Raw genomic sequence first — 27,181 nt, 5'->3', positions numbered from 1 at the left:
GGCTGCTCTTACGAGCTGTAATTCTTAAACTCTCCCTCCAATTTGGATGTACATGCCCTCAAAGTAAACCTGAGAGTGGGCACTTTCAGCCCATATCCATTATATAATTATAGCTTGAATATGTTGTGGTAAATACCTGAAAAAAAACTAAAATTGTGCCTGTGTCCAGATATATATGGACCTAACTGTACTTTCCTATCTATTTAATAATGCTAGCAGCATATGGATTATAAAATGTAAGTGTTGATTGAGAGTGAAATTCCACTTTAAGAGGAAATCCCTCCAAAGTAAGGCAATCCCTTGTTATCACCAGATTTATCAAAACTAGTATGCCCATGAGAAGATTTAATCTCTTTTCCTGTTCTGGTGACAACTCAAAATTTGTGATTTTCCTTACCTTACACATTTGTTGACAACAGTAAATAGAACAAATAGGGTAAATCTCCTTGAAAGGGCACAGACGGTAATAAAAACTTGAAAGCATGGCCAGATCTAGCCTATCTGAACTGGGAGTGCAGTAAGAAAAAAAGGAAGAGGGCATAATGTCAACACTGCATGTGAGTCACTGATAGTCTGTTACACAGTGTCATGGCCTTGTATGTATTAGGCTGTCTTTCGATTTGGGTGATTAAACAGAACCCGGGCCCCCTTATATCAGATGTCCCTATTAGAGTGCCCCCTACATCAGGACCCCCATCAGAGTGCCCCCTTACATCTGGGTCACCATCAGCGTGCCCCCTTACATCTGGGTCACCATCAGCGTGCCCCCTTACATCTGGGTCACCATCAGAGTGCCCCCTTCAGGATGCCCCCTGGCATCAGGGTCTCCTTGAGAGTGCCCCCTGGCATCAGGGTCTCCTTGAGAGTGCCCCCAGGCATCAGGGTCTCCTTGAGAGTGCCCCCTGGCATCAGGGTCCCCTTCAGAGTGTTCCTTTACATCAGGGTCCCCATCAGAGTACCCCCCTACATCAGGGTCTCTATCAAAGTGCCCCCTTACATCAGGGTCTCCAACAAAGTTCTCCTTTACATCAGTTGTCACCATCAGAGTGCCCCTTACATATTATCAGTTATCCCCATCATAGTGCCCTCTTAGATCAGGTGTCCCCATCTCAGTGCCCCCTTAGATCAGGTGTCCCCATCTCAGTGCCCCCTTACATGGACTGTCCCCATCAGTACTGTCCCATGGGGGGGGCATAAGTAAAATCTGGGGAGGCACAGCCCACCCCACCCCAGCACCCTCCTAAATCCGGCCCTGCTAGAAAGTAGTTTTAATCCCTCTCAACTCTATTTAAAAGTAAGAAATGGCTTTAGTTATACTGAAGTGATTTGTAAACCGAAATGAGTTGTAAATAGAAAATATTTTCACAGGACAGAAGAGAAATGTATGTAGGCTTTTTTGTGTTCTTTTGTACGTAGATGGTACATGGGTTTGCTGGTTAGGTTTGGCTCTTCTGCAGCTGTTGTTTTATAGTGTGATACAACACTTGTTATAATTCCGGGAGCAGTAGGATCAGTTAATGGAGCTTTGCAGATTTACATGTCTGTGTCCTGCTATGCCTGCTTTTGACCAGACTTAGTTGTACTTTTCTTGTAGATATTAAATGCTCCTTTTGCTATTTTCCAAATATTGAAGCTGTTCTGTATCTAACTCAATTTTTTGCTGAAGTTTATATTCAATATGATCCTCCATTTAAACTTATTGGAGAGCATAGACGTTAAGTATTAAGTTTTAAAACAATATCCGTTTATTAAACCTTATACCCCTTTGGATTTATGGGATTTTTTTTATGAATGTTTTTTTTTTTTCAAGTTTCAATAAAATATAAACCTTTTTAAATCACAAGGTCACTTGATAGAATACACAAAGTGACGGTGATCATAAAAGTGGCAGCAAAACTTTTTCATGCAAATAAGAACTACTTTGGCTGCCTGCCATTTTCAGAAACCAACACTTATACCAACGCTGGTAGTTTGTTTCCTATATCCCACCCATTGCTCAGTGGTTTCTCCTATGCCACTGCTTTGTCTGTAAAGCCCCTTTCACAACACTCTGTTTTGATTAGTAGGGGATCAGTGGACAGAGCCCCTGCTGAGCAGAGCTAGAGGATGACTGGTCCGTGTCCTCTGTTTATGCAAAGATCCGGACAGAGCCTGCTCCGCTTTATAGGCTGGTGGGTGTAAACAGACTCTGCTGTTGGTTTACACCTGAATGAAAAAAATGACAGGCAGACCTGATCTTACCCGACAAGTGAAAGGTGCTTTCACTGGGAAAGGTATATCTAAATTATAATATTAAACATGTAAGAGCCGAAAAGGGGAATGTGAAGAGGAGTGTTAGGGAATTTTTCTTTATATTTTATATGTCATAGCAAACAAGCTTGAATTTTTATTATCCATGTTAAATGGATTCCAAAAGCCATGCACGGTGATCTTTAATCATTAATGGATAAAGGGATATAAAATCTAAGTGTGATTACATCTGCCAGCAAGACATATGCTTGACCAGAATAAAGGTATTTCTGTATGCAGACTGGATGCACCCTGAAGGGATCTCTCACCCACCGGGTTGACCACTGTTTCTTGGACACACATGTAGCATATTTCCGGGCTTTGCTTCAGTTGTGATAGCACATTAAAAGCATGCAAGTTGTTCTGTGTAAGTCTGATATCCATAGAGATGCGCAGTGGGACTCTGGCTGCACTGCTGGGACTCTGATTACATATTCAAGGAACTTCTAACTTGCATTGCGTTTGAGAGACATAGGAGTTGTTTTACTAAAACTAGAGAGTGCTTAATCTGGTGCAGCTCTACACAGAAACCAATCAGCTTCCAGTTTTTTTTCAAAGCTTATTAGAACAAGCTGAAGTTAGAAGCTGATTGGCTACCATGCTCAGCTGCACCAGTAAATCAATCCCATAATGTCTTCAGCCCAAGACAGATGAACCTGTCTTTTATGGCCCTGTATTGCAGCTGTAACCCCCATTGTTTTGTATTGACACTGTAAAGAATGCAGTTCACCACGTCTGTAGAATGTCTCATATATCTGTGAATATGTGCAGGATTTTGTAGTTAAAGCTTTGTCTGCTAAACCTGCTTATAATAGGCACATTATATACCCTTTTTTCTTTTTTTTTTTTGTGAATGCCTATTTGTGGAATCACGTGATAAAATCATCAAGGAAATCACTGGGGAAATGTACTCTGACTCCACAAGAAAAAGCCTAAATCTCTTGTATTTTTGGTTACTGCCTTTACACAGCGAAAATGACCTTTTTACTCTCCCTAGGTGTCAATCTCCAAAGCAAGACTCAGTACTTTCCTTCGCCACAAACCTTGGACCCCAGGTCCATTTAACCTCTAGCTTCCCTTCAGCAAAAAGGTTTCAAGGTTTTTATTTAAACCTACATACAATCCACAAACCAAATATAGACATCTGGCTCATATTAAATTTAAAATTGCTAAAAAAATTATTTCAGTAGAAAAACTCTGTATAGAATCAGCAAGGTATCATTGTTTCTCTCAGACAAGGGGTATTTCTGCTATTAGTAGACATACAGTATAAAATGCCTGAATACTTTTCCCCTCAGATCAGTGCTTTCTGCATTTTGCTGTGCAAGACCAACACTTCCAATTGGTAGTACTGCCATTCATGCTTTCCCCTGCACACCACATTTTTACAAAAGTGCTTGCCCCACTTTTTGCTTTTCTGTGTACCCTGGGCTTTCATGTCAAATGACATTTGAAAGATCTTATGCTGATGGATTCCTCAGTCAAAAACCCTGCCTTCCAGCCTCCAACGGATGATTCAGTTCCTTCAGTCCTTTGGCTGGTCGATTAACTTTCCAAGATCTACCCTCCAATCCTCACACTGTCTGGAGTATCTGGGTCCAATCCTTCAGAATAATTTGCCTCCCACATAGGAGCCCACAAATCCAAAAGGCATCCCTCAGTTTGCTTTTGCATTGGGGTTCTTTGACTAATGGTAGCTTCCTTCCTAGTTACCCTTCTAGTTACCTTTTGTCCAGTTTCACTCATTGCCACTTCAACTCAACATTCTCACATCGTGGAGCAAATAGATCCACTATCTGCATTGTCTTATGTGCCTGTCTATTCAAACATGTCTCTGGCATAGTGGATTTCCAACTCTGCTCTGGAATCAGAGATGTCATCCCTTCCCATCCCCCAGAATTTGGTGAAAACGGATATCAGCCTTACACACTGGGTGGTTTTCAATTCCTTAATGATTTAGGGGACATTGCCTTTAGAGCAGTCAGGACTTCTCATCAACATACTGGAACTGAGAGCCATCAAATATACCACTGGACCCCCTTCTGCAAGATCCCCCAGGGTTTATCTGGATAGTGCCACAGCAGTTTCATACATAAACCATCAGGGGGTTACCAGAAGTCGAGTAACCCTAGGAGAAACAGAATTGATACTCTCCTGGGTGGAAATGTACATTTCATCTCTCTCTGTCATCCACATCCCTGGCATAAATGATTGGCAGTAGGACATTCTAAGCTGTCAATGCATAGACTCAGGGGAGTGGTCTCTGCATCACAAGCTTTTCCAGAATTGTCAAAAGTGGGGCAGACCAGTTGTGGACATCCCAGCCTGCAAGTTCAACAACAAGCTTAACAGATTTCCATCCAAAACCAGAGATCCTCTGGCCTTCGCAATAGATGCCGTGGTGATTCTTTGGACTCAGGCTGACATAAGCCTTCCCTCCTGATTTAAAAAAAAAATCTCCTTCCAGTGATTCCCATTGTACTGAATTAGCCCAGAAGGATGGTACACAGACATACTCAGACTACTAGCAGATGAGCCTTGGTCTCTTTCAAACAGAAAAGATTTACTGGTTCCAGGTCCCCTATTCGAGCCTGTTTCTGAGTCATTGGTTCTAACAGCATTAAAAACCCAGGTCCTGAAGAATAAGTTTATTTCTGACTCTGTTATCTCTGCCTTCCTAGGAGCAAGAAAATCTACTTCCCTAAAGATCTACGATCATACATGGAAGACTAAGGCTGGCCATACATTATACAATTATTTTCCAATTTTCTGCCCAATTTCCTTTAGATTTACCTTCAACTATGTAGTGCAAGGGCCTGCCTAATTGGATACAACTGAAAGTGTTGTTTAGGTTTGTCCTCCTATTATATGGTTTTTGGTAAATCTAAACCAAAAATCTCCAGATAATTGTATAATGTATGGCCAACCTTAATTTGCCTGGTGCGAAGATGGGAAGCTGAGACCTAGGGAATACTCTGTTGTTCATTTTTTGGCCTTTCTGCGTTCTATTCTCAACCAGCATCTGGCCATGAATTCCCGAAGAAAAATAGCCAAAGCTTTTTTGGCTGTACTTCTATGGATCGTAGAAGTGAAGTTTGTTACGCACATGTGTGACTTTTTCAGCCAATAGCAGTCTAAAGCCTGCTGTCTGCTGATGTCACAGAGCCGTTTCAGGCTCTGAAAATATCCTGACCATATGGTTGAGATTCACCCAGATGCCTGGACTGGCAGCTGGCTCAGCCTCTCAGCAAGCTGCCGACAGCCTGAACCAGCTCCTTCTGCGCCCTCCACAGCCCAGCGCTACAGTGAGCGCTGGAGGGGCAGAGCAGAGATCCGCTGACTGGCAGTCCCTGGCTTTCTGCTCACTGAAGACTAAGAATTGAGTGTTTCGCAATCTTTGCACTGGAACAAGGTGCAAAACCTTCTTTTCTACCCAAGGTGGCCTCCCCCTTCCACCTCAATGAGATCTTTGTCTTCCCCTCCCTTTGTCCTGCTCCAAAACATGCAAAAGGACACTTCTGTACAACGCTTGGATGTTGTCAGGGTCTACCTAGCAGCTTCGGCTTCTGTTTGAGTTCCTTATTGTCTTACCTGCAAGCTCTCGTAGAAGTCATCCTGCCTCCCACTTCGCCATTGCCAGGTGGATTAGAAAACGTATTTTCTCTAGTCATCTTCCAGGACGGCACACATGAGATATGACTAACTTCATCTGACCGTAAACACAGTCAACAATTGGCAGAGTTTAAATTCCTCGCCCTTCCCTCCATTCCGCAGTTTGTTGGTTTGTGGACATAAGGAGCTGGACGTCCCACCTGGGGAGTAAACGGCTGAGCCGTGGAGGGCAGGCTGTAACTCACCCACTCCAGGGGTCTCACTTGTGCGGAGCTTCCTAGGCACAGAGGAGGTGTGCCTGGCGTTCCAGGATGGGCACCCTTCCTCCCTTTTCCAGGACAGCATGAAGGCATGTCAAGAGAGGACCAGGCTGCGAGACGGCTTCATGCGGGTATTGGGACTGCTGGCTGGCATGTGGTGTGCCCGTGCCCCTGTAGGGAGAGCGGGGCGGCCACGGTGGAGTCTGCTACTGGTTCCTCCAGTGAAGAGCCCAGTTCGTAGGACCAGGAGTGGGGCTGTGGACCAAGTCTTGCTCCAAATAGGATGTTCGGTGAGGGCAGGACTTCTGCTTAAAGATGGTGGCGCCTGTCAGCCTTTTCTTCTTAGTGAGGCCAGTGAGGAGCCTCCAGGAGTTACCCCTGGGAGTGGGGACCCAGGAGCCCGGTGAAGGTGACGCAGTCCTGAAGGGCCCTGCTAAGATGGAAGGCGAGGCAGTGACTGCAGCCAGTGGGAAGACCACCGGCAGTGAGTCTGATTCGACTGATAGGGGAAAGGAAGGGGTAAAGACCTTACCCACTCCTCTACAGGTTTACTTAGGGGGAAAGGAATACATGTTAGCCTGGACCTCTGTTTATCACCCTTTAGAGCCATGTGGAACTCCCCAGGAGAATGCCCACTAGATGCCTAAAGCTAAAGCCCCACCACTCCAAATGGTGTGGTTATTGTAACGATAAAGTCCTGCAAGACCATGCCAGACCCTTTTTGCTACAAGTCTATCCACAAGTTGTCAGGGAAAGAATCATTGGTGGTTATGAAGAATGTTTTGTCAGTGCAAACAGAAATGTTCGCCACCTTACAATCCTTCAACAGCCCTGACATCCTGGGAGGTGGATGCCTGATCCTCTAGGGAAGGGTCTTCTTCCCAGGAGGGAGCTTGGATGGGGAAGCAGTGGGGGGTTTAGGTCCCTAATTCGCTCAGTTCACAGAAGACTGAGAGGAGGCAGAGGTTTCTGACCAAAGCTCCCTGGAAGATTTGGAAGGTGCTAGTCTAGCTAACAAGGAATCTAGACCAAGTAGATGCCTTTTTGCCATGGAAGATATGGATGGGCTCCTAAGGGCTATCTATGCCTCGGAGGATGTTCCAGAACCACCAACACGGCTCTTAGCCCAAGACAAGGTGTATTGGTGAGGCCGCAAACTAGGGTGCTACTCGTGCACCAAACTCTCAAAGATATTGTCTTAAGAGAGTGGAAGGATCCTGAGTGGTCCTAAAATTGAAGACCTGAAAGAGACATGGTACCCCTTTGGGGAGGAAGAGAAATTCCTCAAATTCCCCAAATTTGACGCAGCGTTATTGCAAGTTGTGACGCAGGGTAGGCAGGATAGAACACACAAGGCAGATGGCAAACACTTAAAGCTTTATTAAAACAGACAACAGTCACTCAATGAGGAGTAGTGCAGAGAGAGAGCCCAAAATATTTTGTAATCCAGCCCCGGTGGGCAAAGTTAAAGTCTCTACAGCAGTTTGTAATCCAACAGGGAGGTATGAGGCCTTTGTCCGGGCGGTGTTCATAAGCGCGAAGGTCCAGACCATGTGGCGTCCCTGTGGCGCCGGGACCCGGATATCCTCTACAGAAGGTTCGCACTTCTCCGCGGAGAGATGCGAAGTGGCTATCTCCGAGGGGAGATAGCGACAATCACATTTGGGCAAAAGCAGGTTGGACAGGATGGTCAAGGAAACAGTAATTAGATTTGCAGCTATAAATGGGATAACAGTGGGGAAGAATATACATTTAGACACAAACCCGAATGGGCAAGATGGACAGGGAAGGAAGCACAGTAATTGAATTTGTAGCTGTAAACAAGATAACAGTGGGGAGAATACACTAATTGAATTTGGGACCTTTTGTGGAGGGGGCGCGTTAATTACAGCTAGGGGCCTTTGGCACACAGGAGTAGAATACTAATTGGAGGATACACGTCCTATGGCCAGGAGGGATTAACCACTTGACCTCCAGAGGATTTACCCCCCTTAATGACCAGGCCTCTTTTTGCTACTCGGCGCTGCGCTAATTCAACTGATAATTGCGTGGTCATGCAATGCTGCACCCAAACGAAATTTACGTCCTTTTTTTCACACAAATAGAGCTTTCTTTTGGTGTAATTTGATCACCTGTGCGCTTTTTATTTTTCACGCTATAAACAAAAAAAAGCCAAAAATTTGAAGAAAAACAATATTTTTTTTACTTTCAGCTATAAAAAATATATAGTAAACTCAAAGTTGGTAATAAATTTAGGCCAAAATGTATTCTACTACATGTTTTTGGTAAAAAAAAATCCCAATGAGTGTATATTGATTGCTTTGTGTGGAAGTTATAGCGTCTACAAACTATGGTATAAATACTGCAATTTACGCCATTTTTCTGCTATACAGCGCTGCACTAGTTTAACGGACAATTGCGCGGTCATACATTACGGTACATAAATGAAATTTACATCCTTTTTTTTTCCCCACAAATTGAGCTTTCTTTTGGTGGTATTTGATTGCCTGTGCGGTTTTTATTTTTTGCGCTATAAAAAAAAGGCAGACAATTTTGAGGAAAAAAAACAATATTTTGGACTTTTTGCTATAAAACATGTCCAGTAAAAAAAAAATGCAAAAATCAAATTTAGTCATAAATTTCTGCCAAAATGCATTCTGCGACATGTCTTTGCTACAAAAAATGAATAAAATGAAACCCAATACGTGTAAATTAATTGGTTTACGTGAAAGTTATAGCGTTTACAAATGGCGGGAAAGATACTGGGATTTTTAGGGAGTTTTTTTTATATACTAATAATGGCGGCGATCAGCAAATTATGGCGGCGATCAGTGACTTATGGCAGGACTGCGGGACTGCGGCGGACATTCTGACAGGGGGGGTACTGACTTGGGGTCACTGACATCCCCAAAAACACTAATACAGTGATCAGTGCAAAAAAAAAACACTGACACTGTACTAATGACACTGGGGAGGAAGGGGTTACCTTTATTTTGCAGGGAAGAGTTATCTGAGTGAGGGGGGTGTTTTACTAGGGGGCGGGGGTGTGTGCTGGACGGGACAAGGCTGATCGCGAGAGAGAAACTCTTCTTTCTCGATCAGCTTGTCCTCGAGCTGTCAGGGAAGTGACAGACAGCACAGCTACTGCAGCTGTGCTGTCTGTCAGTGTTTTCCGCCGATCGCGGGGAAACAGCCAGTAAAGACCGGCTGTGACCCGGCGACTGACATCCGTGGCGGTGATTGGCGGGACAGATAGGGCGGCGGCGTGCCTCGCGCGCGCCCCCTATCTGTTTACTAAACACGCATTTTAAAACGTGGTTTTGCCTGCCAGTGCCGCCCTGCCGCCGTATTTCTGCAGTGGTTAAAGAAACAAGGATTTAATAACTGGGCTGGCAGAGAACTCATATCATGACACAAGTATCTAAAAAGTCTGACCTGTCCTTTGAGGACTCGGGTAACATCGGAGATCAGATGAACCGTAGGTCCAAGAAACTGATGTATAGACCCTGGGATGCCAACGCCGTTACTATGGCCCCAGCCCTGCCTTCCACCTGCATTGCTAGAAATGCTGAGGCTTGGATGCATAGAGTAATTGACTACGTCTCTTGGGGTACCAAGAGAAAAGGGGAAGCCCAGTCAGAAGAGGTGTTGGATTCCCTGGAGGTAGTTGGTAAGGCAGTAGCCTACCTAGCAGATGCTGCAGTTGAGAAGGTTTGGACATAGGCTAAGGCCGCAGCTCTTCTTAACTTACCCCGGAGGGTAGTATGGGTTAAAACCTGGGAGGGCGATCAGAGGTCAAGAGCTTGTCTCTGTGGTTTACCCTTTGAGGGTTCCTTTTTGTTCAGCCCTGGCTGGACCAGGTGTTATCTAGGTTTGCTGAAAAGAGGAAGAAGTTCCCTATTAAGTCCAAAAAGGCAAAGGGGAAGAAGTTTTTTGTGCCCCCCTTAATCAGGGCCAACAAAGGTTTAGGAAGGATTTCCCCAAGAAATGGACCAACAAAGGGAGAGAGGAAGCTTCCTTTTTTCTGGCTCAAAACCCACCAATAAGGATCTCAAATTAAATAGATCTCAGGGTAGGCGGAATGCTGTCCAGATTCCTTCAGCAATGGGGGAAGATTACAGAGAGCCCGTACATCCTGCAGTTGATAGGAGAAGGGTACCAGTTAGCATTCTCACTACCCCATCATACCTTTGTGCTGACTTATCCCCTCAGAGACAGGATAAAGGCAGAGGGTCTCTTGAGAGGGATCAGGGATTTAGCAGATCAGGTGGTAATTGTTCCTGTGCCAACAGACAAGCTTTTTCAGGAATTTTATTCCCACGTTTTCATGGTCACAAAGCCTTCAGGGAAATTCCGCTTGATCATAAACCTAAGAAGGTTGAACGGTTTATTGCGGTACAAGAAGTTCTGTATGGAATGTATCTACAGTGTACGGAAACATCTGCTCAAGTGAGTCTTTATGGCCACTGTGGATCTCAGGAACACCTACTTCTACATTCCCATTGCCCCAGAATACTAAGCCTTCTTACACTTTGCCATCTTCATGGAGCAGGGGGTCAGTCACTGGTAGTTCCAAGCCCTCCATTTTTGAACTAGTGGCCAGTCCGGGACTATTTACCAAGGTCTTGGCCAAGGTGGTAGCCTATTTACACCTTCAGGGATTTTACCTCATTTCTTACCTAGACGATCTGATGATCTACGAAGTTTCACAGCACCAAGACCTGAGAGACCTGGAAAAGGTGTTCCTCACCTTGGAATCTTTGCAGTGGCTTGTCAATCTCGAGAAGTCCCCATTGATTCCCAACCAAACCAAGGTGTTCCTGGGGTATGTAGTGGACTCCAGAGTCCAGAAACTTTTTACCCCAAGAAAAGACCGAAAAGGTAGGGAGGACAGTCTCCGCATTGGCAACGGTTTCAGATTGCTTCCGGAGGCACATGACAAGAGTTCTAGGTTTGTTGACAGCCTGTATTCCAGCTGTGGAGTGAGCACAATTACATTCCCAGGAGCTTCAATTCTTCTTTCTATCCTCCTGGAACAGGAAAGTGGAGTCGCTGGACGAGAGGGTTTCCCTCCCTGAGAGTGTAAAGACCTCGCTGGGATGTTGGCTCAGGCCCCAGAACCTGGGGGAAGGGAGACTGTGGGTGCATTGAGACCCAGTTTGTGTAACCATGGACGCAGGCAAATAGGGCTCAGGGGCTCATCTAGAGGACCAACAAGCCCAAGGCCCGTGGGAGCTATGCCAAAAAGGGACCTCCTCCAACTGTAGCTGCTGACTTTTAAAATACAGACACCTGTCACTCGGTCCAGCGGTGTCCTCACCACAGCTGGTTTCACCGGCCGTCTTCTGTCCCTGGCGCCGGCATCTTCAGTATGGGCACCCAGCTGTGACAGCTTGTGGCTTCATAGCCGGGTGCCCACTACGCATGCACGAGAAGCTCTGCACTTGTGAATGGACCTATAGTCTTCTGGGACCTGTCATGTGTACCAGAAGACTACTTTGAGAGAGGGGTGGAGGACAACTTCCGCTTTCGATCGCCTAGGCTATTGCAGCGTAAGTGGGAGGGGGTACCGTCTGTTTAAAGATGATTGTTAATGGTTTAGCTGTATTTGTTTACAGCTCACTTTACATTAAGGCAATGGCCTTCTTTCCTTAAGGGTCAGGTGGCTTTTTTTCTTTTTTTTTTTTCTTTTTTTTTTTTAAACAAGTCAGGACAGTTAATGTACTGGGATTAAAACTGTCTTCCCACATAACCAGACAGTATGGTGATAGCTTGGGTACATCTGTCTCTCCACAGTGACGCATGTAGGAGACTTTCCATCCTCTTGATGTTCTATGTGTTGTGGTTAGGGGAGGACATTTCTGCAGTCCATTTCCCTTCCTAACAAATTGCTGTTTCCCAATAATGGGATAGTACGTTCATGAAAGCAGACCCAGCCACCTGGTACTGGCAGTCACATAAGATTAGGCACTTTAAATTTGGGATTCCTTGTGTGTGACTTGTTAGTGGTGTTTAGGATAACAACCAGACACAGTTTTTCTAAGATTACAGCTTGTTATCTACTGGACCTGCCATTTAGGGTTGTTTTGTTTTTTTTTTCTTGTACATGTGATGCTTTTATAGAGCCATGCATGACTACAAATAAAATTCTAAATGTCAGGTTCATTGACCTTATCCATGTGTTGGAACGTTTTACACTAAACAATTGCATTGCAATCAGGGAAAATAATGGAACAACGTATTAGTCTCTTTGCCATGACTCCCCTAAGTAAGATGTAACTAACTGCCTTCTAAAGTCACGTAATAGTTAAATAGAATCCACCTGCATGCAATTAGTGTTCTTAAAATAAATAACCCTGTTTTCTGCAAAGCCCCAAAGTTTGTTAGTGACCATATAGACCAAGAAGGTGACAAAACAGGTGTAGGTGTGAAAAGAAAGGCATGTTATGTCTGTGCAAACCAAGAAAGAGGACAAAGCCTTAATTTTATTTGGATTCAGGTTGCTGTCATGGCTATTTTGTTTAAATACTTGTTGTAGTCTTTATCTCGCTAAGTGATTTCAGGACAAGCAAGAAATTAATGTGTGTAATTGTGCTTTGAAGAGCGTAAATTGTCATTAAACCCATGTGGACATAATAAATATATATATATATATATATATATATATATATATATGTGTGTGTGTGTGTGTGTATATATATATATATATATATATATATATATATGTATATATAGCATAGCATTGTTAAAAGCAAGTTATTTCTGTAGTAAATACCTATTTTTGTTAATTTTTGAGCTGGTCGTGTGATCTTTCTTAGTATCTATAGTGAGTCTATGAGCAATATGTGTACAGAGCCCTGGGGTTATATGACTGCTTGAAAAAACAAAACAAAAAAAAAAAACTAGATCTAAATGCAAAAAGCATTATGTGAATTAAGGAACATGGAAGCAATTCTTTTTCATTAATGTACTTAGATGTTTATTTTGCTAACAAAAAAAAAAAAAAAAAGTCTTTTCTCTCCTTTCAGTCACCCCACGTGATGCACCTGGCATATCATGTCGGTGGCTCAAGGATTGTGTTTGACAGCGGAGAAATTTCTCATTGTTCTGCTGTTTAGCATTGTTCTCAATAGGATTGTATAGGCGATGGTCACGTGATACATTAAAAACTGATGTAAATGTAAGTACCATTATGCTACAAAAAAACATGAAAGTAATGCATGCTTTCATGTTTTGTTTAGCATGTTATTCACATTTAGATTTTAGGTTTACCACTAAAGCTCCAGCCATCCACCCATGTATTTTTTTTTTAGTGCTTGTATATATTAGTGTTTTCATTTAAATGTAATTAATCACTTGACCACCAGAGCTCCGCCCATGCATTCCCATAGACAGCAGTGATAATAAACAGTAGAACAATGAGCAAATCATCCGCTGTCAGTCACAGTCCTTGAGTCACCCTGCATGACATGCCAGGAATGTTACGTGTGATGGCTTGCTGAACATTGGCAGACCGAGTGGCAATGCCGAGGAATATAGATTGCCCCCAATAGTGTTGCCACCCAGAATAGGGAACTGATAGGATCACCAGGTAATTAAACCACACACCAAATTGGAAGGAAAAATAACATCACATACAAGTAGATGTCATACATTTACATCCTTTATATAACATTTCATGTATTATGTCAATTTAATAGTTCTAATTGGGTTTTGAATCATTTTCAGTAAAATGTGTTACTTTTGCACTTTGTGTTGACTTGTCCTTGCAAAACCATCTACAAGGTACAAATACTTTACTGAACTAAAGAGTATTAAATTAAAAGCAAAGTAGAGATGAGTCAAAGATTCTTGTTTTTGTTCCTATGAGTTACTGCAGTTTAGACATTTTCATTGCCTTTTGCACTAAAATATTGAAGATAATATACATACATGGGAAAATCTCTTTGGACCATTTCACGTGTGTGGCAAATGGGGCGTAAAAACAGGTGGTTGAGATGCATTTTTACCAACCCCACAACCACCTAAATCCTATACATGCAGCCAGATGGTGTAGTACACATGCCACAGTGCTTCCTGTCAAAGCCGCCGATTGAGGTTAATGGGGCAGGTTTTTCAATACAAACTCCCCCCCCAACCAGGAATTAAAAAAAGGAAAAGCCAGAATCGCCTACTGTATGCCTTGCAACTTCTGCTCTACTGCTCACTGAAAAGCAATTTATTGCAGATCACTTTTCAGGGGACGGTAGAGACTGCCACTTGTGTGAAGGAGCCCTTTGACAAATAATGAACAAATTCTTGAGAATTACATTTTTCCCATTATGCACATTCAGTGCATTTCAGATCTTCCTTGTACTGCCAATGAAATACGTACGGTGCACTGTTATCGCTGTTTTTCCCTGTCTTGTCATTGGAGTGAGTTTTTCTGTGCTTACAGTGGAACTCATTTTTGAAAATACAGTTAGAAGCATGTGTGCAAGTTGAAATGTCTCATATTTGTAACAACAGATTAAAACTTGTATAAATAATATGTGCAGCGCTAAATGACCAATGAAAGTTAAAAGATAATTAAAAATGAAAATATCAAATGTCCGTGAATGCAATTCGGTGTAACTTTAAATTAAAGTGCTCAGTAAGTGTTCATCCACCACCTTCAATTTTGTTATTGGTGTTGTTTTTTATATATCTGAAGGGATGATGCTTTATTGTGTCCTTCAGTAAAATGGAGGCTTAGCAGCTTCCAGTTTTCTATCACAATACACTTGTGACCTCTTTCAAGATGGCGTTTTTGGAACTTCTGGTTTTGGCAAGATGGCTTCTGGTATACTTCCGGTTCCAGTTCTTGCTCGCGATTGAATGGAGGGCAGAGACCATATTTTCTTATAAATATGTAAGTATTCAGCCCTCTACCACCCCTTGAGAACGTCCTATTGGACGAAACACGTCGGGAGGAGTTACACTGCTGACACCACTCCCTTGCATGATTCCGGGTCAATAGAGGCCACAAATGCAAGCTGGCATATTTGTGTTTTACTTTATCTGTACACTTATGGTTGTACCAATAAATACACCACGATGGGAACTATTCTATGCTCTTGGTGAGCCTTATTTTGTTAGAGCCTGCTTAAGAGAGGATGCTCTTCATACACTGATTGCTGTGACAAGCTGCATATGTACTGGTGGAGTTTTACAGGCATTTGTGCTGCTGTAGTTGAAACTTCTGTTGAGTTTGCAAATCACTGGGAGACGGTGGTGGTATAATGGCAAGCGCATTGAGTTGTCGGCAATTAAGTACACTTTTTGAAGGTGGTGGATGAACACTTATTGAGCACTTTAATTTAAAGTTACACCGAATTGCATTCACGGACATGTGATATTTTAATTTTTTATTATCTTTTTACTTTCATTGGTCATTAAGCACTGCACATATTGTTTGTTATAGTTCTATATGTATACTACCTGATTGTGCCAGCTGCTTTACATTGGCAGGCAGAGTGGATATTTGTTGTTTTTTTTTAGATTAAAACTTGTATTGCCGGCTTCATCTAGTGACCAAAATGGGGTGTAATTTTCTCATTGAGGTGTAAAACTGTACTGCACTTTGGCCACTAGATGGCGCTAACAATACAGGCATTAATCTCTCAGAAAAAATACTGGAAATTTCTTTCAACTTCCACGAATTTTCCTGACATTTGTGCAACAGATATTTGATAAATAGACCTTTTAATGACATTCATGTTGTACAACATTCTAGCAGTGTCTGTCATTATGCCAAATCTGTTTTCATATTCCATTGATTGATTGCCAGTAATGTTGAATAATTCTTAGCTACCCCTGGGTTCAATATCTTTGTCAATACAGTCATGGCCAAAAAATATTGGCACCCCTGCATTTGTCAGATAATGCACCACTTAGCCCAGAAACCTGTTGCAGTTGCAAATGTTTAGGCATTCTCATGTTTATTTCTTGTGTTTGTATTGGTATGACACAAAAAGTGGAGAAACAAAAAGCCAAATCTGACACATTCCATGCAAAAACCCAAATATGAACTGGACAAAATAACTGGCACCTTCTCAAAATTGTAAGAAATAATTGCATTCCAAATTTGTGATGCTCCTGTAATTTGTAATTAAACTCACCTGTATCAGTTAACAGGTGCTGACAATATAGAAATCACATCGACAACCAGTTAAAATGGTGAAAAAATTAACTCAACCTTTCAGTTTGTCTGTGTGCCGCATGGACCATAGAGAAGACAAAGAGCAGCAAAGAAGATTTGAGAACAAAATTGTGGAAAAGCATGGACAATCTCAAGGTTACAAGTAACGTCCATCTCCAGAGATCTTATTGTTCCTGTTTCCACTGTGTGCAACATTGTCAAGAAGTTTACAGCCCATGGCACTGTAGCTAATCTCCCTGGAGGTGGAACAAAGAGAAAAATTGATCAAAGACTGCAACAAAGGATTGTTCGAATGGTGGCTAAAGAACCTTGGTTACTTCCAGACAAATTCCAGCTGACCTTCAGGCACAGGGTAAAATTGTGTCAGCTCCCACTACACATTACCTGCTGAATGAAAAGGGATGCTGTGTTAGGAGACCCAGGAGGACCTAACTGCTGACACAGAAACCTATAAAAGCCAGATTGGTGTTTGCCAAAACTTACCTGTGGAAGCCAGACTCCTTTTGGGAGAATGTCTTGTGGACACATGAAACACAATTACAGCTTTTTGGAAAAGCACATCAATCTACTGATTTCAGAAAAAAGCATTGAGGCCTTTAAAGAAAAGAATGCAGTCCCTTTTGGGGTTGCTTTGCTGCTTCAGGCACTGAATGTCTTGACTGTGTGCATGGCATTATGAAATCTGAAGACTACCAAAAAAGTCTGGGGTGCGGTGTAGGGCCCAGTGTCAGAAAGTTGGCTCTCTGTCAGAGGTCATGGGTCTTACAGCAGGACAATGACCCAAAGCACACGTCAAAAAGCACCCAGAAATGGTTTCAGACACTGGAGAGGACTGAACTGGCCCTTCCAATCTCAGAGACCTGGAACAGTTGGTGAACAGTGCTGCAAAATTCCAGAAGAACTGTGAGAAACTCATTGATGGTTACAGGAAGTGATTAATTTCAGTTATTTTTTCCAAGGGGTGTGCTACCAAATAGTAAATTGAGGGTGCCAATCATTTTTTTCTAGTTTTGCATGGAATGATTTGGCTTTTTGCTTTGCCACTTTTTTGTGTCATACCAATACAAACAAAAAGTAAACATCAGAATGCCTAAACATTTGTAATTGCAACAATTTGCTGGACAGAGTGGTGCATTATCTGACAGAAATGCAGGGGTGCCAATATTTTGGCTGTAAATTCTATGCTTTAGTTTTCCCAAATTTTGGACCCTTTTGCTTCCTTTTTCCTTAATATTTTCCTTTTAACCATATACTATTCTAAATACTATTTATCTACTCTGTATTTTTGCAACATACTGTGTAGTAGACACTGTAAAAGTAAACCATGTAACCTTTTCTTTATTTGCAAAATGTAATAAATGTATTGAAACAAATATCTTTTACCTGCAGTCTTCTTTTGACTGCAGACTTACTCAGTCTGCTTTTTGATTTTTTTTTTTTCTTTCAGATTTCCAATGTATATAGAGGCTAAAGCTCTAACAACTTTAGCACATCTCTGTGATGGTGATGCCAGAACTGGCCTGAATGGCTTGCAGTTGTCTGTCCAAGCTAGACTTGCAACAGGAAATGATCCACAGAAGCACAGAATGATCATTAAGGAGGAGCACATTAAAGAAGGCTTGCAACGCTCCCATATTCTCTATGACCGAGCTGGTGAGCAAAAAAAGCATTTCTTAATAAGGCTGTGTTAAGTATTAAACATGTTCTGGTGTTACCAAACTAATGTCAGCAACTTGGAAATGACATCCAGCTTAGCAGGTAAGAAGAGCTGCACATGTGCCTATCTATTTTTACAAATAGCCACATCTGTGTTACAGCTTCTGCCTGATAGAGAATATTTTTCTGTTTTTAGTCTATTGCTTTAATTACTTTTTTCACCATGTCATTGAGTAACAGTGCAACACTCTTTAATGACTTTATGTTCTCTTGCTAATAAAAGGCTCACTAATGCTATGCACCTGTGGGGCTGCACATTGTATTTGTTTAGAAATGATGTTGTCATTAACCAGGTTCTTGGTGTTTGCAGTGGTTCCTCATTGGGAATGACATCCCCTTGCATCGTGAGCCTGGGTTCACACCAATGTGGTGCGAGAAACACTGAGAATCCTGTGCGTTTCCCGCACTGCATTGCAATCACATCGCATCCATGTGATCTGGTACGGATGTCAATGATAAATTAATGACACCCCGAAACAGATTGCAAAACACGATGCAATTGGCAGAAATCGCATTGCATGGTTGAGAACACCCATACGGTGCGATTCAGTTGCAGATTTGAAAAAGAGTCCTGCACCTTTTTGGTGCGGATGTGATGTGATTTGAGCCATACAAAATGTATGGCGAAAATCGCACCACACAGATATTTGCATGTGATTTTCACAGGAATGTGGTGCGATTCCTGTGCAAATTACAGTATCTCCCAGAAGTGAGTACATTCCTTACGTTTTTGTAAATATTTTATTCTGTCTTTTCATGTGACAACACTGAAGAAATGACACTTTGCTACAATGTAATGTAGTGAGTGTACAACTTGTATAACATTGTAAATTGCTGTCCCCTCAAAATAACTCAACACACAGCCATTAATGTCTAAACCGCTGGCAACAAAAGTGAGTACACTCCTGAAATGTGAAAATGTCCAAATTGGGCCCAAAGTGTCAATATTTTGTGTGCCCAGCATTATTTTCCAGCACTGCCTTAATCCTCTTGGGCATGGAGTTCACCAGAGCTTCACAGGTTGCCACTGGAGTCCTCTTCCACTCCTCCATGATGACATCACGGAGCTGGTGGATGTTAGAGACCTTGCGCACCTTCACCTTCTGTTTTGAGGATGCCCCACAGATGCTCAGTAGGGTTTAGGTCTGGAGACATGCTTGGCCAGTCCATCACCTTTACCCTCAGCTTCTTTAGTAAGGCAGTGGTCATCTTGGAGGTGTGTTTGGGGTCTTTATCATATTGGAATACTGCCCTGCGGCCCAGTCTCCAAAGGAAGAGGATCATGCTCTGCTTCAGTATGTCACAGTACATGTTGGCATTCATGGTTCCCTCAATGAACTGTAGCTCCCCAGTGTCTGCAGCACCCATGCAGCCCCAGACCATGACACTCCCACCACCATGCTTGACGCTAGGCAAGACACACTTGTCTTTGTACTCCTCAGCCACCGCACACTCTTGACACCATCTGAACCAAATACATTTATCTTTGTCTTATCAGACCACAGGACATGGTTCCAGTAATCCATGTCCTTAGTCTGCTTGTCTTCAGCAAACTGTTTGCGGACTTTCTTGTGCACCATCTTTAGAAGAGGCTTTCTTCTGGGACGACAGACATGCAGACCAATTTGATGCAGTGTGCGGCGTATGATCTGAGCACTGACAGGCTGACCCCCCCCCCTTCAACCTCTGCAGCAATGCTGGCAGCACTCATACATCTATTTTCTAAAGACAACCACTGGACATGATGCTGAGCACGTGCACTCAACTTCTTGAGGCCTGTTCTAAGTGGAACCTGTCCTGTTAAACCGCTGTATGGTCTTGGCCACTGTGCGGCAGCTCAGTTTCAGGGTCTTAGCAGTCTTCCTATAGCCTAGGCCATCTTTTATGTAGAGCAACAATTATTTTTTTCAGATCATCAGAGAGTTCTTTGCCATGAGGTGCCATATTGAACTTCCAGTGACTAGTATGAGAAAGTGAGAGCGACCACACCAAATTTAACACACCTGCTCCCCATTCACACTTGAGACCTTGTAACACTGAGTCACATGACACCGAGGAGGGGAAATGGCTAATTGGGCCCAGTTTGGATATTTTCACTTAGAAGTGTACTCACTTTTGTTGCTAGCATTTTTGAGATTAATGGCTGTGTATTGAGTTATTTTGAGGGGACAGCAAATTTACACTGTTATACAAGCTGTACACTCACTACTTTACATTGTAGCAAAGGGTAATTTCTTCAGTGTTGTCACATGAAGATAGAATAAAATATTGACAAAAATGCGAGGAGTGTACTCACTTCTGTGATATACTGTACATGCTGTATCCTGTACCGCATAGTGTGAACCCAGGCTTAAAGATATCTGGCCTTTGTGTTCCTCCCTGACTCTCCCTCACTCTCAACCAGTACATAGCACATAATGCCTAGTATACACAATGAGAAAATTGCACTAAACCGCTTCAATTACAGCTTTTGAGGCAGTCGTCTGATAATCTGATCATTTGCACATGGTTTTTGAGAGCCGATTATGACAATTCATACAAAATTATCTGAAGGAACATACCCAAATATTTTTTTTGTACGATACTAGAACTAATGATTTTTGTTTTAATCAGTACAGTATTTGTACAAAAATAGTGACCAGGACCGCGCATGCTCAGAAACAAAAGAATACATTACATTACAATACAAAATAATACAATACAACACTTCTGAAGTTGTATTCTGTCATATGAGAATTTTGTAACTTTAGTAACCGCTTTATTTTTGATATGAGACTAGCATGCAAAAAACCCCCCCCAAAAAACGGATGATCGATTTTTCGATATTATCATTGTGTGTACGAGGCTTAAGGCTGTTACAGCTAGTAAACCGAAAAAATTTTGCGTGAAGCTCATGGTGGTATGTTACAATCTGATTGTACAATTTCCCTTAGCAATGAAATGTGAGGATTTACCTGGCTGGCTATAAGTGAAATTAATTGTTTGGGTAGGGTGATTGTAAAGATTGTGCAATCGGATTATGATGTGTGCAGCCAGCTTAGCGCCTTCTTCTCTTCTTCCTTTTGTGTTCATGTAGCAGTGGTCAGATTGTGTCAGACTAATTTGAAAATGAATGCAGTGTTCAGGGAATAGTGGAAATTAAATATATTGAACTGTTACACATAGTATAATACAAAAATAAGCGTAGCATAAACATCTGTCCAGAGTTACTTGCATTTTCCGCAGTTCTTTCTGTATAACTATGCAGCTAAACTTTTCCTATCTGTCTACGTTTGCACCCACACAAATATTTTTCTTCTGGGCAACACAAGGAGCTTCAATGTTGTATGAATCTTGGACACTTTCCAGTATTTCAAAACCATTTCCAGGGACACTTTACTTGATAAGTGGGTTTATCAAATTGCATAGCATGTATCTTTGAGTGGAGAGACCTTTTGGATTTGCATGCTTTTAGATTGTGATTTGTTTATTGAGTTTTGTAAATTTATTTAGTTTCTTCCATAATAACCCCATGCCAATACCATAAAAACTATAAGTAAAAAAATGAATTTAGGTGTAAGATTTTGGAAATTCCTTTTTACACTGTATAGAGTAAATGAGAGCCACATGTTGCCATCTGGTTTTGAGCACACTCTTATGTGATCAGAGTGCTCTAATCATCATATATTTATGTGTTGAAGAATCCAAACAAATTTTGTATTTCACAGTTTAAAAGTATGTATATATTTGCAGACATTAAAGTGGTTCTAAACTCCATTATAAATGATAGGGCACTTTAGGAATAAAAGTAATAAATATCTTTTTAAGTTTGTCCTTTTTTGGGGTCACATTAGTTTTTTCCCCTTTTGACTGCAGCATGGCTTGCGTTGAGGGTTGGGCTAAGCTGAAGCAGGTCACATGTCCTGTGACATTGGCTCAACTCTTTCATATCCTATCCCCAGGCCAAGTAAAAGTGTCGTGGAGTGGAGCTGTCAGTCAAGGATCTGATTCGCCCCACAATGCATTCTGGCAGATCAGATCCTTTACTGACAGCTCTGTTCCACTTTGCATGGCCTGTGTGTGTGTGTGTGTGAGGGGGGTAAGACCTGAAAAAAGCTGAGGTGATGTCACGGGACATGTGACCCACTTTTGGCTTAGCGTATCCCCCAGCCTGGGCAATAGCAACATAGTCGGGATTTCCTTCACAGTAAAGCCATGTGTCGACTGCAGAAGCTGTGAAAGCCCTCAGAGCATTTTCACCACCAGCATGGAACTAAGGGTTAATGCCAGGTTGAACAAGTAATTGTAATAAAGATTTTAGAGTTTACTAACACTTCAAGAAGGTTATGTGACTTCAATTTTGCTTCTTCCTCAAAGTAAGCTTTGTTGATTCTGTATGCTGACTTTCGGTGGAATTGCTTGCATGGTCATTTGATCACTGTTGTGATTCCATCTTATCCTACTATAGGTGGCTGTGATGTCTTGTACACACTATCCATTTTCTTTTGTTCAACCCAAGGAGCTGAACAAAGCAAAAACGACACATCGCTGTACTAACACAGTCGGGGGAGACTGCCTCCCCGCCAGAACACACCAGTCAGCGCTCTCAGTCATTGGCTCTCAGCCATTGGCAAATCCAACTTCTGTTGGACCAGCTGCCATACACATGAGCCAGTTTCTGTTGAACTGGCCGATACCACCTGATATTCAGCCTGTGTGTACGGGCCTTAAGATTAAAATTGTTTTGTGTCACTTAGGCTAGTGTTTTCTAAAGGTCAGTCAGGTTTTTTTTATAGTACCACAATTGGTGTATTGTTGGAATAGCAAATGCCCTGTTACAAATTGCAATTTTTGATGATCTTTGAGTTGCCATGGTTTTGGCAAAATATATTGGACAATATTACTGTATTCATTAGTAACCCATGTTAATTCATTATACACTGATCAGCCATGGCTTTATGACCACTGACAGGAAAAGCGATTTTCATTGATTACCCTGTTGCAATGGCATCTGAAAGTGGGTGGGATGTATTAGACACCAACCATGTTGTCCCTGAAGCTGATGTGTTGAAAGAAAAAATGGGCGAGTGTAAGGATTTAATCAAAATAGAGTCTGATGTAGACCAAGGTGCAACATCCCCAACATACCAGATACATTAAAAAAAAAAGTCCCAAAGATGTTATTTTTCAGGCACCAAAGAAAAGTATAAAAAAAAAAAAAATGGTCATCACCCAGGAATTAAAAATAGAATGTCCATAAGTTGTCCGTGATCCCCATGATGGACAGGTAGAAGGGAGCACAAGGAGCACCAGGAATTCCTCCCAAATATCAAAATGGAGGGGGACCAAAAGTCTGAAACTGTCCCTGGTGTGCCAGTTCATATATTAATCGAATATCAAAGGTTGGATCTACAAGGAGCAGGCAGTCATAACAAAAAGGAGGTTAATTGATCAATAATCTCCCATACTGACATTAACCAGTGTCACAAGGACAGACAAATGGGATAACCAGTGTCACAAGGACAGACAAATGGGAGTAGCAGCCTGGGAGGAATTCCTGGTGCTCCTTTTGCACCCTCTGTTTGGCCATCGTGGGGTTGACCTACTATTTTATTCCTGGCTTATGACCATTTTTATCTTTTTAATTGACAATACCTACCACCCATCTCTACCTGAATAGAAACACTTTGGACCCACTGGTAACAATCCATTAAAGTTTGATTGCAAAAAATGTACAAAAATACTCTGTGACCTGTGTGCTGACAGGTGATTTTATAGATATTATTGGCTAATTTTCCAATTGGCCTTTTGGCTTTATTAATGTTTATGGAATATTTCATAAAATACTTGTTTTGTATATGTGCTTTGGTACCTCAAAAATCCCACTTTTTGACATTTATTGATCTTATTAAGTGTAAGGGTTTGAGCAGCTTTGACAAGTGCCAAATTGTAATTTCCTAGACTATGGAGTCAGAAAATCTCAGACTACATCTCCTGTGGGATGTTCCCAGTCTGCAGAGGTCAGGACCTGCCAAAAGTGATCTGAGGAAGGAAAACTGGTGATCCGCTGACAGGGTTATGGACGGCCAAGGCTCATTGATGTGGGGAGTGAAGGTTGGCCCGTGTAGTCTGGTCCAATAGAAGAGCTACTGTAGCTCATATTGCTGACAATGTTAATGCTGGTTTTTATAAAAGATGTTAGAACACATAGTACACAGTTGTGTACGGGGCTGCATAGTCACAGATTGGTCAGGGTGCCCATGCTGACCCGTGTCTACAGCCAAAATTGCCCATAATGGGTATTTGAGCATCAGATCTGGACCACAAAACAATGGAAGAAGGTGTCCTGGTCTGATGAATCACTTTTTCTTATCCATCATTTGTATGGCCGTGTGCGTCGCTTAATTGGGGGAAGAGATGGCACCAGGAAGCAGTGTGGGAAGAATGCAAGCCAGCGGAGGCAGTGACCTGCTACTGACAGCTTCGTACCAGATACCAAAGCATACCTTTAGAGGTCTAGTGGAGTCCATGCTTCGACAGGTCAGGGCTATTTTGGCAGCAAAAATGGGACATACTTAATATTAGGTGGGTGGTCATCATGTTATGGCTAATTGGTGTATGTGGAAGGATTTTTACATTCCAACATTACAAAGCAAAAATTCCAGCCCTTCTGCAGCTATATGAAGTAAAGAGTTGGGTTATGTCATTGGTGCTACTCCATACAGTGATCACTGATTTGGGCTGTGCGTGCCAGGCATAGTTTTTTTTACAGGGAGATTGCTAATGAGAAGTATACTTACCTTAAGTAGCAAAATTATTATAAGATGTGTATATTGGGGGTGCAGGTATTCATGTAGAAGTCACAAGCCGGGATGTCATCTCAGAGGTAGACACGGTGTTTTTAGCAATTGTAGGCACCAACAGCACATTTTAAACTTCTAGGATACAGGGTGTTTACCTGTGATATGCTCTTAAAGTGGAACTTTACCCGTAGCTTGATAAAAAAAATAATGTTCTTTAGCAAGGAACATACATTCCAAATTAATGATTGTGCTACCAAAATTACTGTGTGCTGTAAATTGCACTACTCTTGTTTCTTCTTGCTGGAGGCTGTCCTTTATTCGAAGCCCAGAGCCTCAGAATATCAATAAATCATAAAGCAGAGCTAAACCCATCGATTTTAACAGTTTCAAAAAAGTTACATTCCTGGAATGCTGAGATTGCTAACTGTCACATTTGCTTGTGTCCTCAACCAAACTGTCAAACTATCAAATGGCTGTTGTGAGAATTGATCACATGTTCAGCACCATGGCAGTTGCAGATCAAACAGAAACAGCTTCTTTGGCTGTAAAGGATAGGAGGGTTTAATTCCGCTTAAAGGCTGTCAGCAGATCTGCCTCTACAGATTCAGCAGTGCCTAAAAATAGAGAGCAACTGAGCATGTGCAGAGCAGGGTGAGACAGTGTATTACTGAATTTTAAACAGTATAGACACTTCTTTTTAATGTTTAACATAGCTATACCTGCAAAAGGTGCCAGCATGAAGTCATCTAGCTGGACTTAATTTTCTGACTAAAGTTCCACTTTAATGTAGGTGTTTGCTAGTGTTATTTATACTATAAAATAATGCATTATGTGAACTGACTTTCAATAAGGAGTTTCCCAAATCTATTTCTGTTTTTTTTTATTTTTTATTTTCTTTTTCTGTTTTTTTTATATATTTTCTATAGTACAGGTGAGAAATGCCTATGTTTAAAAGATGTTTTGTTAGACATATTACGAAGCATGTTTAAATATTCCAGAAAAAAGTCAGGGCAGGTAGTGGTATATGGCCATATGAAAAAGAAACTTGACCATCTTTGAGGGGGCTTAAAGGATAAGTTTACCTTTGGGAACATGTTACATGTTCCACCTAGACATAATTACACCAACATATACATAGTGTTTCATATAATGATTCTTCACAAAGTCCATGCACTGTGAATAACTGTGCAATCTATATCCATGTCTGTGCTGTGATCCTCTTAAAAGTGCTGGAAAAACACACTCTGTGCTCCCCTCCGGTGGTACCACTCACTCACCGACTTGTGTGGACTCTAAGATTAGAGTCTAATGTGCATAGTGGGAAAAATCACAGTATGGCTGGTACTTGTAGTCCTCCTTGGTGTGGATATATCCCTTTTAGTCACGAAGATGATCGATATAACAGTCATAAATGTAGGTGCTCATAGAGTCTAAAAAGAGTAGCCACATAATACTGTTTATTTAAAACATTTCAGATAAAAATATGTATTGCACTCACATCAGTGACACAATGCCACACATAAAGATTAACAAACTGGAAGCGGCGCACCAGCGTGCGTTCCACAGACTGGAAACGACGTCACCACGGCTCTCATCTGACGTGTTTCGTCCCTCCCACTTGGTGTCCTCAGAGGCTCTGCTCACACTGCCACATCATGCATTCACACTTCTGTGAATGAATGAACTAAATGTCCCGACAGCCTTAGCGACTGTCGGCTTGTAGTTTTCCATCAACTACCACGGTGCTGTGAAACGCTGTGGTAGTTAATTTATTCTTCCTGTCAGTATATCTTCTTGCCCGTACATCCCGTACAAGCAAGAAGATATACTGACAGATCTGCAGGAGACTTGCATGGCACCAGTGATCTGCTGATTGCTGGTGCAATGGTTTACAGGCTTCTGAAACCAAATGTGCATTTATTATTTTTGGTTTTAAAAGGTGAACTTGACATTTTAATAATATGTCAATACCAAAAAAGATATGCAGGTGGAAGACAATGGACAATGGATAGGACACAAAGATAGAACAGTTACTAGACCTCTAAATATACAGCAATTCGTCCTACTGATGTTAGTAATCATTAGCTAAGTAGTTTAGAGTGAAACAAGACCATGTTTGAAAGGACTAAAAATATTCACCATTCAGCCATTAGTCCTTGCCATCCAGCCTGGCAGAGCCAAGTGTGAATTCGCCATTCGGATAACTTATCTGTCCTCGCTGACATGAAGGGAAAACATAACCTAAGAGCTTACATTACAACGTTTTTGGCGTGGCTCTATATGAAGATCATGGCACTCTGCTACTGGCTGCTGTTCTGACATATCTTAATATACAACAGAAT

The 27,181-nt window shown here is 41.9% G+C and overlaps 1 protein-coding gene across 1 annotated transcript in view; it reads left to right on the top strand.

Moving 5' to 3' along the window:
• WRNIP1 (WRN helicase interacting protein 1) overlaps positions 1–27,181 on the top strand; it is a 134,522-nt gene that overhangs the window by 62,339 nt on the left and 45,002 nt on the right. The window contains exon 4 of the mRNA XM_089656687.1: positions 17,789–17,994. Within this exon, the coding sequence (XP_089512813.1) occupies positions 17,789–17,994 (206 nt within the window). The remainder of the gene's footprint in view (positions 1–17,788; positions 17,995–27,181) is intronic.

This window comes from Staurois parvus, unplaced genomic scaffold, assembly GCF_062004578.1.
Source record: "Staurois parvus isolate SC_StPar_1 unplaced genomic scaffold, SC_StPar_1.0 ptg000928l, whole genome shotgun sequence".
Classification (NCBI taxonomy): Eukaryota; Metazoa; Chordata; class Amphibia; order Anura; family Ranidae; genus Staurois; species Staurois parvus.
Note: the sequence above shows the minus strand (reverse complement) of the source record. Positions and strands in the feature narration are given on the sequence as shown.